Source organism: Phoca vitulina, unplaced genomic scaffold (genome assembly GCF_004348235.1).
Source record: "Phoca vitulina isolate PV1807 unplaced genomic scaffold, GSC_HSeal_1.0 scaffold68, whole genome shotgun sequence".
Taxonomy (NCBI): domain Eukaryota; kingdom Metazoa; phylum Chordata; class Mammalia; order Carnivora; family Phocidae; genus Phoca; species Phoca vitulina.
Window position 1 is genome coordinate 6,884,000 of NW_022589771.1, and position 13,396 is coordinate 6,897,395.

The 13,396-nt window shown below is 45.8% G+C and overlaps 1 protein-coding gene across 2 annotated transcripts in view; it reads left to right on the top strand.

Moving 5' to 3' along the window:
* The window catches only part of TRAPPC10 (trafficking protein particle complex 10), an 88,498-nt gene that overhangs the window by 16,700 nt on the left and 58,402 nt on the right, over positions 1-13,396 (top strand). For both annotated transcript variants that reach the window (XM_032392493.1, XM_032392494.1), the window contains exons 2-3: positions 4,079-4,160; positions 8,758-8,893. In XM_032392493.1, coding sequence (XP_032248384.1) covers positions 4,079-4,160; positions 8,758-8,893 — 218 coding nt within the window. The remainder of the gene's footprint in view (positions 1-4,078; positions 4,161-8,757; positions 8,894-13,396) is intronic.

Here is a 13,396-nt window from a genome sequence, read left to right on the forward strand (position 1 = left end):
TGTATTCCTGAAATGCAGAAAGTGAACACCCTTGTCATCTCGTCCCTCAAATAGAACCCCGCCGGACTGTTTGGTTTGGACATAGACTTCCAACAAGGTAAAGCGCTGATTGGTTGTCTTGTTGGAGGTATCTTCCTGCAAAGCAGGACATCCTCAAGTCTTGTACTCAGTCAACTTAGTGTTGATTCTGTTCCGTTGCCATCTAGTGTTAAGAATTAAAAATGTGAATTTCAAAGATGTTTTGACATTAAATAACTTTGTGACTTTGTAGTTCTAGCTGACCCTAAACTAAAGTGATCGAAAGTGAAAGTTTGCACTGTTCTTCAGGTTGCCGGGGATTAATGCAAATGGTGTAGGACTGTGCGGGCAGCCTGGGACCGGGGTGGGAGTGGGGGGGGGTTCCGCTGGGCCTGCTGTTAAAACGTTGGTTAGACTCATATCAGTGACAGCTTCTTGGGTCAGAAAAGATCGTCTAGCCTGCAGGTTTCTATTTTTGCTATGATTGACTTCTTTGAAGATTAGAGTTATTTCAAAAAACAGCTGTTTTCTTACAGTCTTATTGTTGGTGATCTCAAATCCAAGTGATACATCTATATCTGTAGTTATTTATATTTTGTCAACTGGACACATGTGTCTTTTTATGCTGATACAAGTTACTAATTATTTTCTCTATAAGGGAGTTCCCATTTCCTTCTGTTTTAAAGGTGTAAGAAAAATGTTGAATTTGTTGAAATAGGACCCATTTGTGCTTAAATCACTGAAAAATATTTTTTGAATTCTTTTTCCTTCCGTGTTTAATTAGCAGTCTTATCTGCTTTTAGCATAAAAAGTTTTAAATTACATGATTAATACATATAAATATATGCTGCTAAAAATCTCAGAATTCAGGAAGTAGCAGAGGTCTGGCCAGTCATCTGACTGCATCCAGTTACTACTGGCAGAAATAAGAAAGCAGGTTCATATAATCAGAAACCTGGGACTCTGCCTGCCTTCGTTGTGGGGGAGTGTCTGAGCTGGGCTTTTCGCAGCCTGGAGCAGGTGCCTGGCAGGTCCGGGCAGCACCCTGAGTGCCTGCGTCCCTCTCTTCCCAGCAGGGCGACCGTCCCCATGTTTCCCTTCACATTTGAGTGGCTTCTCTGCCTGTCCCTGTGCCCCCCGCCCCTCCTGCCAGGGTGCTGCCGTACTCGGATACTGGCCAGGGCGGAGGGTGCCTGTGGGGGTCTGCACACCCCTGGAGCCGCCCCCAGCCCTCCTATCTCCATATGTCCCCTATAATGATGAGAACAGGGGCGTATTAGACACACGCAAGGAGAGAGAGGTTTATGTTAATGGGGTTATGCTTTGAATTACCCTTATTAGTTATTTTGAGGAGTCTCTCCTATCTCACAAACACAAAAAGGGATCTTAGTTGTTAGGATAAATACCTTGACTTCAGTCTTTTAATAGGGCCTCTTGAGGTGGAAAAATAAACAGCAATTTTCTAAACAGCGTTCTCTGAGGCTGGGCGCATCAGTCTTAAAAACCTCATTTTTGCTTTTAGTAGCTACTTCCTAACAGACGTCAGCCAGGAAGTTGCTCTGTCTTCTAGTTCAGACCTCAAAGCTCTAAGGACTTGTCAACGTTGTGATTAGGCTGTTGGGGATTCTCCTAAGTATTCTCCTTGTTAATTCAGTCACCTATCACAGAAGCTGAGATGTAATTCCTTCGGAGGTTTGTGCCTACACTCTCCTTTCTCCTTCGTGCTCCGGCTCCCTGGAGCCCGCGTTCAGGGGCATCTCAGGGTTGCATGATACTCGATATAAAGATTGATGGCTATTAGGATAATAATGGGTGTGCATTCTGGAAAATCAGGGTAGCTTTTCTTCGTTCTCAGTCAGTGTAGAGCTTCAGTGGGGTAGAAAAATTTGACCTTCAAATCTAGATCGGGGGGCAGAGTGTTAGTCTGCTGGGATGCTGTGACCGAGCAGCTGAAGGGCACAGCCTGTGAGGCTGAAGCAAGCGAACGAGCAGCTTGAGTTCTGAAGGCTGGAAGTCCAAGATCAAGGTGTCCGTAGGGTTGGCTGCTGAGGCTTTCCCTCCTTGCCGTGTAGACGGCTGTCTTCTCTCTCTGTCCTCACGTGAGCTTTTCATACCCCTAGTGTCTGTGTGTCCACATTTTCTCTTCTTTAAAGGGCATCAGTCAGATTGGATCAGGGCCTGAAGACCCTAAGGACCTCATTTAACTGAATCACCTCTTTAAAGACCCGATTTCCAAGTACAGTCGCATTCAGAGGTACTGGGGGTTAGGATTTCAACATGAATTTTGTGGGGGACACAGTTCTGTTTGTAAGACACTGAGGTCAAACAGTCACATTAAGTCCACAGTTACTGTGCTAGTTGACCTGTAATCTTTTAAAATTAAATTTAGGACACAAATTAAAGATTTATTGCATGAGAGAGTATAAGAAAAATTACTTTATGGTCTCCATTTAGATGAGTTTTATTGCGAGGCTGTCTGTACCCATGTGTACTCATGTGAGACTTTGTTACGAGGACGAGTGAACACAAGTGAAGCAGAAGAGAGCTTCCGCATGCTCTCCCTGATTGCTACTCAGCAGAAGAGTTGTCATTTTTGTACATTAACCTTGGACCCTTTTAAGGAGGCAATAGGATTGGCAATCCAAGATAAGAAATCTGAGGCTAACTGATTATTTTCTTACTTTAATGATTTCTAAGAGGACTACCAAATAAATGAATACAATGAAAAATGAAAAGTTAAAACATAAGAATTGTTTTTATTTTAACAAAATATGTAGTAAGAGTAACCCAAACTACTTTGTGTCAGGCCTGGGGTTCAAGGTTATTTATTTGTGTTGACTCATTTGACCTTCGCCACAGCCCAAGGTGTTCTTATTTCCCACTTCACAGGCGGCCCTCTGAGGCCCAGGCGGGGTGGTGGTGTCCCCAGGCACACTGAGCTAGGAGATGGTGTGGTGCGGAGAAGGCCCGGCCGAGGGTCTTGCCCGTTATGTCACCCTGCCCCCACCTCTGACGTTCCTTCCACTGCTCAGAAACATCACCACTCTCCGCAGTGACTTGATAACGTTATATGGTTTTGGGGAGGTTTTTTTTTTTTTTTATGTTCATGTTAGCAAAGTAAGCAAATGTGTTAATGGCCCACATCAATTCCCAATGATTTCTTTAAGATCAGTACAAAAGCAATTTGGATAATGGTTTTGCTTAAAGTTTGAGGATCCTCCAGTGTAAGAGTTTGAGTCATCTATATTAAAAGGTCCTTTTTGAGCTTAGGTATAATGTGGTTATCCTATCATTTTATGAGAGCTAATGGACTTTCCAGTTCTGTTAAAGCTAAGATAAAAGAGCTGAGTTAAAAACTGAGCCTGCAGCATGAAGTCAGACACGCCTGGATTCATTACTAGGACCCGCCATGAGCTAGTTTTGTGCTCCCAACGCGTTGGCCTCTCAGGCTTCACCTTCCTGATCTGTGAAATGGGCTGGTGCTCGCCTGCCTTGGCAGTTACCGGAGGGCTAACTCGGAGAAGGCCCAGCAGGTGTCGTGTGTCGTGCGCACAGAGTGTCTGGTGTGTATCTTAGCTCCTGCCAGCATCTGGATGCATATTGAGTTTATTTTGGTGAAGAAGCTCACGTTCACTTCTTGGGGTTTCCTTGTCTGCGTGACGTTTGTGGCTATTCGCATGAGGCAGGAGAAAGCCATGGCTGTAGGTCACACACTCGGGAGGCAGCTGGTGGACCTGAGCCAGCTCCCTCTCTGCTTAGCTTTGTGGCCTTAGGCAGGGTGCTCAGCGTTTCCTAGCCTCATTCCCTGATCCTCAGTCTCCTTGGGGAAAATCGTTTGGACCACGTGCAGGTGTTGTAAAGGTGAAGTTAGACTGTGGACGTCAAGTGCTGGGTTTTCTTGAGATCAGTTATTTAAAGGTATAAAACAATCTTGTTTTGTGATGTCATTTTACTAAATATAAAATTGTCTAAAATTACCAGTTCAATAAATTTCAGAGCCCATTTTGCCTGTATTCACCTAAAAATGTCGTAACTGGATTTCTCTTTGTTCCCGTTGTAGGTGCTGGAGATCAGAATTTATTTACGTCTATTTATCCAACGCTTTCCCAGCAGCTTCCAAGAGAACCGATGGAATGGAGAAGGTGCAGCATATCTGTTCTTTGACTTCATCTCTCTCTTCGTTTTGTAGACATTTCTGTGAGCAAGTGAGGGAGTAAAAGTTAAAGCCTAAGTTGTAAAGTGTCTTGTAAAGAAACTGAACGTATCACATAATCTGTGGGCCTCACTTTTTAAGGAATATGTTGATTTTCTTACTGAGACAGAGGGTGGTAGAAACGAGAGTTGTTTTGAGTTAAAGGCCCTCTTTTATAGGAATGACTTCTGATTCCTCATGGTACCTCAGAGTATCTTTTCTTAAAAAATTTTTTTTATTTAAATTCAGTTTAACATATAGTGTATTATTAGTTTCAGAGGTAGAGTTCAGCGATATGTCAGTTGCATATAACACCAGGGCTCATCACGTCACGTGCCCTCCTTAGTGCCCATCACCCGGTTACCCCATCTCCCACCGCTTACCCCTCCAGCAACCCTCAGTTTGTTCCTTAGACTTAAGAGTCTGCATCAGAGTGTCTTAAAGGCACAGGAGTTTTGGAAAGGAGACATGACTCAGACTCCACATTAGAGCAGAACACATGGCCTTTACCTACAGTCTCAGCAAGGCCTCTCTCCACCCTGAGCTCCTGTGCTCCTTTCTTAAGGATGAGGAAGTATGTGGAAAGATGGTATTTAAAAATTAGGGGGGAAACCAGACCAGCCATCCCATTTGTCCTTTTGTATGTGATTGTTCATCTCTTGACTTGTTCGGAGAAGTAGTCCACATTTGAATTATCTTATTGGAAAACTTATTTCTGCTAAGATTAGCTATTATTACTAGAAAATGTTTGGAGTTTGACTTGTTAGTACAGGGATTCCGATTTTAATCAAGGTGTATACAAATTTCCGGTTGTCATTCATGCTCTTGTAGTTCCAGTTCCTGCTGCATTATTTCCCTCCGACCACCAGTGTGTACCCTGCCACATGAAGAATTGATGTGGCTTTCTGGGGGTGACTCACCAGAGATGGGGTCCAGTCTCATTTTTGTGTCTAATACCATGTTAGAAGGAGCGCATTTTTTCAATTTAGTAATTTTTTCAATTTAGTAATTAAATGCAATATAAAGAGCAGATAGAAAGTGGGAGAATTGTTCAACATCTGAGGAGGCCCCGTGCTGTCACAAGAGAAAATAACTCAGTGGAGGACTTAATGTCTGGAGAGATGGGGGAGTCTGCAGAGGATTTCTAATACACATTATTTAAACATACAGAAAGACAAAAGCAAAGATGTGTGTCCATGAAACAAGACAAGGGGTTATGAGGAAACAAGGAGAGACTGTAGATTTCGTGTGCGTTCATCTCTTCGCCTTCCTGAACCTGCCTGAGCCGGAGGAAGGGCCGAAGGGGCATGGGGGCGCAGGGACAGAGAGGGGTGTGGGTGACGCAGTGGAGACTGGCCACCTTCCCTGGAGAAGGACGAGCGGCCTCGGGAGAGGAGGCTGAGCCTGTGTATCCTGTACCCGCAGAGGCGGCTCCTGGAGACGCAGGTGACGGGGCCCAGGACCGCAGTAGGTGACGGGGCCCAGGACCGCAGCAGGCGAGGCTGGAGCGTGCCGGCAGGGGGCAGGCGGCGTGGGGCCACCTCCGCGGGAGCCTGCGGCTTCGGCCCTCACTGCGGACCGACGAGCTCCAGCCCCGTGGATTCGAGGCAGCGCAGGAAGCGGGGAGGAGGGCCAGGGTGCATCTGACCAGGTGCGGCCAGGTGGCAGAGCTCCCCGGGCAGGAGGGTAGGGAATTCATGGCGGGACAAACCGGAGGGCCCCAGGAAGAGACCTGCCGCGTCCCCACGGTGCCTTCCCGATTGGTGCGGGAGGCCTTCTGAGGGACGCCCCCCTGGACGAAGGGCCTGGCGGGGCCGCTGAGGCTTGACTGCGCGGCTGGCGCTCGGGGTTTGCAGTTCTGTCCGGGAGCTGGGGAGGGAGCTGGGGAAGAACCAGAAATGGACTCTGTGGGCTGAGAGAACGAAGAACGCAGGAAGACGAAAGCACATCATAAAGCTGCGTAACAAGAGTGTGCTGCTGCATTCAGTAAGAGGGGCCACGGCGTCGGGACGACAGTCGGTGGGGAGAGGGCAGCTGGGAGGGCGGGGGGCAGAGCTGAGCCTGCCTCCTCCGTCACGGACACTTGGACGTCGTGTCTAAGATGAAAGCGTTCGGGGAGATACAGTGGGCTGAATGGTGGCCCTTAGAAGATACGTCCATCTTCGAACTGCGAGTGTGAGTTTATTTGCAACGAGGATCTTGCAGTGTATTTGAGTGAAGGATCACATGAGATCATCCTGGAGTGGTGTGGGCCCTAAATCCAGTGACGGGCATCCCAGCAAGACACACGCTCGCAGAGGAGCAAGCAGTCCATGTGGACATGGCCGCAGAGATCGCAGTGAGGGGCCACAGGCCGGGACCACCGCGGTTTGCCGGGAGGCGGGAGGGACGAGGAAGGAGTTCTCCCACAGAGTGTCCAGAGGAAGCCAGTGCTGCCGACTCCTTCATTTCAAGTTTCTGGCCTCCTGAGCTGGGAGAGAATTAAGGTTGTTTTAAGCCTCTGGGTTTGTGGTAACTTGTCAGAGTAGCTCTAGGAAAACTAGTACAGGAGGGGAGGGATGGAGGCCAGGGTAGGCAGCTGCGGGTGTGTGTGTGTGTGTGTGTGTGTGTGTGAGAGAGAGAGTGAGAGAAAGGCCTTTTGATACTATTTGACATGTTAAAGCAGGTACATGTGACTGTGATCAAAATGTACAATTAATTGAGTAGATCTTGGGACTAAGCTTGGAGCCGAGATTTTCCTAGATGTGCTGAACCGCCGTGTGGAGGAGAGCACGTCGGGGAGTGGGAAGATGGAGCTGCGAAGCCCTGCCGCACAGCATGGGGGATGGGGGCCCAGAGCTGCAGAGGGGGACACAGGGACATGCTGAGATGGGGGGACAACCGGAAGTTTCAGAGCAGAGGACAGAGAACGGGGGACAGGCAGTATCTGAAGAATGAAGGTCAGGATTTTCCCAGAGGTGAATCAGGGGCTTGCTGGAGCCCACGAAAAGTCCCATGCAATGAAAGCAAAACACAGCAAACCAAAAGCCATGCCAGGAAAACAGACAGAAAAGGAAACCAGATCTGCAGTCTCTACAACATTGAAAATGCAGCGTAAGAGCCAGCGCTTCTCAAAGTACTGATGGAAAACGCCTTTCAACCTAGAAGTCTGTGCTACTCAACCTCACAGGCGGAAGGGAGGACTGAGTCAGCCCCCCTCTCCCTGCCCGTGGGCCGGTGGGCCTTGCTGAGGCAGGACTGACAGGGTTTGTCCCTCGAAGGCCCGGGAGCCATCTGGGGCCAGGATGGGTCACTTTTGGCTGCCCAGAGCTTCATGCGTGTGCTCCGGACGGCCGCTCTCATGTTGTGTTCATTGCCTGCCACGCCATGCACAGAGTTGAGAAATAAAGTATGGTCACAGACCTTACCACCCTGAAATAATGAAAGGACACATCTCAACAGGAAGGAAAATGAACCCAGAATTCAGATGAAAGAAGCAGTCACCAGCAAACAAGTCATAAAAGTATTTTGCTAAACTTAAGATATTAGTCCTTTTAAAAATTAAGAAATCTAAAATTTTAGATGTGGGGAAGAAAGCAGAGAGAAGAAAGTGTACTTGTCTTGTTCAAGGAGAGGGGAGACATTTACTCTAGTCTTTAAAAGAAACATTTAAGTTTATGCATATTAAAAATAAAAATGTAACCAACAGCAGAATAGAAATAGATGGTTAAAGTTTCAAACCAGCAGAGAAAAAGGATGGAAAAAGAAAACTTGATTAGTCTCACAAAGGATAGGGAAAAATAGAGAGCCTGAAAATAGAAAGTACACAAGTTCAAGCATCAGCATAATCATGTTAAATATGGTTAGTTTCAGTGTGTTAGACCCCTTAGATCGGACAAAAAATACAAGAATCCAGCTTAGAGATGTGTCAGAGAGACAGCTACTAGAAGTGAAAAATACAAGTGTGGAGGAAAGATGTATGCAGCCTAATGTGTTTTTTAGAAGTATAGTGAAGTGGCAGCCATGCCCTGATAGCCGTAGATAGGGGGTCTGCAGCCTGCGGGCTGTCTCTGTGTTCCTCCCTGAGGGGAGAGTGGGGGGTGGGTGGGCCACTCTGTTTTGGGTCATACAGGTGATCATAAAAGTATTTGTTTAGTTTAAAGCTTTCATATCTTCAAACTGCGCTTTTGACATTTGGAAATCTTTTTTTTTTTTATAGTGACTTAGAGATTCAGTGAAACTCCAAGTAATATCCATTTTTCTCAGAAGTCTGTGTTGTTGCAAAGAGCCCTGGTTAAGTAAGATATTGGTGTGCATGTGTCAGAGTAAGGTGAAAGTCTTGATGGAGAGGGAGCTTTGACACGTACACATGAACCTTGCTGAGATAGTGTATAGAATCCTTTTGGACAGAGTATTATCATTATAATTCAGGATTAATACCATATATGTACTTTTGAATTCATGGATATGATTAAATTATTGTTGGATTTTTTTTTTTTTTCCCCTTTTCTTTCTGCTGAACCTTCTGTAGTCATTTTTCTTAGTGACGTTTTAAAAATTGTTTGTAGGTCCTATGGCCGGGCTCCAAAGATGATTCACCTAGAATCTAACTTTGTTCAATTCAAAGAGGAGCTGCTGCCCAAAGAAGGAAACAAAGCCCTGCTTACCTTCCCCTTCCTTCATATTTATTGGACGGAATGCTGTGTAAGTATTCATGGAGGGAGAAGAAATGACCAGAAAATGCCTTGGAATAGGATTAAGAATTCACCGGTCTAGCTTTTGTTCAGACAACTCTAATTTTTCAAATTGACTTTTTAATGGACTCTACTTGGTGTCCTCTTTTCTCCTTTCCACCGTCAGATGCCTTGTGGCTTTGTCGCTCCACGCTTCTGCTCTGGTCCTGTCGTGTTGCCCTCTGGGTAACCACCAGGAACAATCTTACTTGCCACGTTTTGAGTTCTTGTGAGCTCCCTGCGCCCTCGGGGCCTCTAGGTCTTGCTAATATTTACTCCCAGCTTTGTTTCTGAACCCCCGATATTCACTGTCATGATAGCTACTCGACTTCATTCTTGTGGGTCTCTCCTGCTGGTCTGTGGGCTTTCTGAGGGCGGGGGACCGCCCTGCTTCCTCACCGTCACGGTACCTCCAGGGCAGGCGCTCCGCGGCCGCCCGTCCGGGCACCTTACTTGTACTTTGCAACTGTGTATTTATGAACCCAGAAAGAAGCTTGTCACTCTTGACAGAATTCTCCTGTCATGAACTAAGAGACAACACCGTGGGTCATTTCTTCCTGTTTGTTTTAGCGATACCCAGCATACACAAATCATTCCGTGTTGTGCATTTTCACCTGAATCTGAGGATGCAGAAGTAGTGTGGTGTGATTAAAGAAGGGACTGGAAGCTTACTCCTGAACCCTTTTGCCTTTGTGGATTTTGCTTTGTAGCCTTTCTCAGTGGAGTCTGCCATGCAGGGTGGGCTTATACCCCCAGCAGTGAGTGTGACGACACATGGCAGACACGTTGTCTGCCAGGGAGCTCATCAAAGGTCAGCACCCAGGGCTTTTGTTGGGGTTCAGGCACGTGGGCACCTTTTGCCTGGCTCGTACCAAAACTCTAGACTCCCAGAGGGAAGGCAGGTGTTCAGTACGAGCCATAGTATTTGTACAAAGAGCTTGTGCCCAGTGAGGCCCTCTTGTCACGTGGTGGTGGGAACCATCCCATGATCCATGTTCCCAGGCCTCAGCCAAGGCCCCCACCCCCCACCCCCCTCCGTAAGCAGGCCTAAGCACAGCTGTCCTAGGCCTGAAGTGCCTCTTCTCTCTCTGGCCCCTCGGCAGTGATGTTAGATTTGATGTTGTGGTCAAGGTTTCTCCATGCTGTAGGTACTGTTTTCCCCTTGCAACTAATAAGCCATCTCTGGGGGGCCCACTGTAAAAGACCACAGGATTATCCTGCTCCTTGTCCAGCTTTCCCCTTAGATTGAGCACCCAGCGATGATTCTTCCTGAACCAGTCTTTATGGAGGGCTGCAACCAGCCCTCCTCCAAGCTGATCAGTGGTGCTCTACTCTGGGAAAGAGCCCCCGTGGGTTTCTCTCCCATGTGATGCTTTGCCATCCATTGTCCTCACTGTGATGCTCAGGTCGTCTCAGATTTGGCCAGTGAGAGTCACTTCATACCGGCCCCTGGGTCCTTTTCAGGGACTTCCCTAACTTTCAGGCACAGCAAGATATCCTGGGCTCTCGTACCGGTGCTGCCCTTGTCCTGGAGTTGGCCGCTTCTTCCCAGAGCCCCGCTGCTCCTGGTGCTGCGGGCGCGTCCGGGCCGCTGGCCCTTCGGGAGACGAGCTAGAAAGGTGTGTGTCTCGGAGACCAGGGCTTGGTGCTGTGCCTCCGATCGGAGCCTCAGCCCCCAGGGCTCTCTGCTGCGCTGTCCAGGTGCGTGCTGGCGTCCGCCCTGGCTCCGGACAGCAGCCCCGCAGCTGCCTCCTCGCTCAGTCCTCCGACCCGCGCAGCCGTGCTCTCAGCATTGTGGCTTCCGCCCTGCAGCGGGGACGGTCTGTGTTCCTGTCTGGTAGGCCAGGCCGCACTCGGGCCCGTCCTTGTCACGGTTTTCCCTTGCTCTTGCACGGGTACTTCTCCTTGTGAATGTCAGTAGTAAGTTACTGAGTTCCAGACGGAACTTCCTGGGGTTTTTATAGGGACCACGGTGAGTGTGTAATTCGCCGTGTGCAGAGACAACATCTTGATGGTGTGGACACCTTCTGACCCTGAACCAGGGAGGTCTTTCTATCTGTGCACGTCTGTGTCCTTTAAAAGTATTGTAGGGATGCTTTTCTTCATGATAGAGTTTACATGTTTCTGCTTAAATTTATGTCTAAGCATTTTCCTTCTTTTGTTGCTGACGTCCATGGGGTTTTCTCTCTCATTACATCTTCTAGTTGGTTATTGTTGTGTATGTGAAGGCTGCTGATGTTTTTCATGTTAGCCTTGCAAATTCTCTTACTGTTTGAGTTTGTTTTATTGCTAGTTCTCTAGGCCCCAGGGTCCCCATCATGTCATCTCTTCTCTTTCAGGTCTTAGGCCTCCAGCTGTTTCCTCTGTTTTACCCCATTGTTAAATAGTGGTGGAGACGGTGGGCATCGTTGCCTTGTTCTGACCTCCATGGGGGCTCCTGCGATGTGTGTCCAACGAGGAGGGTGCTGGCTGTGGGACGGAGCGAAACGGGCACCAGCTTGGGCGGGTATCCATCCCTTCCTGTTTCCTCAAGGATCTTTATTAGGAACACATTCTTGAATTTTGTTAATAAAGGCTTTTTCATACTCAGTGGAGATAATCATAGGGGTTTTTTCCACTTAAATTTACTGATACGTTGGGCTATATTAATGGGTTTCTTATTATTGAGCCATACTTGCATTTGTGGTAAAAATACTGCTTGGTCAAAGTATCAGTTTTTTAATGTGGTATTGGTGTCTGTTGACCTAATTTAGGATTTTTTTTTGCATCTATGGTCACAAGTGATTGGTCTGTAAGTTTTTTCGTATTGTTTGTCAGGTTTAGGTATCAATAATATACTTGCTTCAAAAATATAATTTGGAGTTTTCATTTATTTCCTATTTTTGAGACAATTTATAAATGTAGCACTAGAACAGTCTGGTCTCTAAGGATTGGTGGGGTTCTCCTGTGAAACCATCTGGACTTGGTACTCTTACAGGACAGTTCCTTGGAAATGGCTCTCTTACAGCCATTCGTCAATTTTGATAAACTGTATCTTTCTTAGAAATTATGCATTTCAGTTAAGTTATAAAATTTAATTTCTTAAAGGTGTGCAAAGTGGTCTTTTTTTGACTTTTAAAATACTCTCTGTGGCAAGAGTTATTTCCCCATTGTTACTTCGTTGTATATTTTGTACTTTTCCCCCTTTCTTCCTTGATTAAATTAGCTATTTGTAGTTGTGGATTCTTTCTCCCCAGAGAACCAGGATTTTTATTTCTGACATACCATTAGTGTGTTTTTTACTTTATTAATTTCTGCTTTCATTTTTATTTCCTTCCTTTTGCTTTCTTAAGATTTACTTTGTTTTTTTCTAGTTTTGTTTTTTTTTTGAGTTGGGAATGCATTTCTTTTCATTTTCAATTTAAATGATACAAGTCATTAAAGATAGGAATTTAAATCCCAGGATTCAATCATTTTTCAGAAAGTCTCTGCTTTCAGTTTGTATTGCCCCTTTCACCCAACAGTTTAACATGACATTTTTTGATTTCCAGAAAAAAATTCTTTAAAATTTTTATTTTAAAATTCCTAATTTTATTGTATTGTGATGAGGATGTTGTATATAATATTTCTGCTTTCTGAAACTTACCTTTTCTCCGTGACCTAATAAATGATCAGTTTCTTGGGATGTTCCATGTTTGAGAAAGCATTTTTTCTGCTTTTTAGATTGTAATGCTAAATGTAGATCCCTACAAGCGGTCTTACCGATTTGTTGTTTAGGTCATTTATATTTTAATGTTCTGTTCACTTGACCTGTGGCTGATGACGGTGTGTTAAGAGTCTTCTGTTACTGGTGTGTTTGTGTTTCTCTTGCATCATTGGTAGTTTGTGTTTTGTGTAGATAGTTCATGTATCATTTAGTGCATAGATATTCATGACTATTATAGTTTTTATGGAATGAAATATGTCATTTTAAAAAATGGTTTCTTAATAGAGTGTATCATGTTGAGGAAGGCCTTGTCTGTCTGAAGGTAGTAATTGGTTTTCTCTTATATTTTCTCTTTTTTTTTAAAGATTTTATTTATTTATTTATTTGACAGAGAGAAATAGCGAGAGAGGTAACACAAGCAGGGGGAGTGGGAGAGGGAGAAGCAGGCTTCCTGTAGAGCAGGGAACCTGATGCGGGGCTCGATCCCAGGACCCTGGGATTATGACCTGAGCTGAAGGCAGATGCTTAACAACTGAGCCACCCAGGCGCCCCTCTTATATTTTCTCTTAATAATTTTATAATTTGTGTTTTATATTTGGATCTGTATAGCTTCAAGTTATTTTTGTGTGCGGCAGGAGGTATGGAGGATTAAAGGTCTAATTTTATAGTCTTTTTTTTTTTTTTAAGATTTTATTTATTTATTTGACAGAGAGACACAGCAAGAGAGGGAACACAAGCAGGGTCCTGGGATCGAGCCCCGCATCAGGCTCCCTGCTCCGCGGGAAGCCT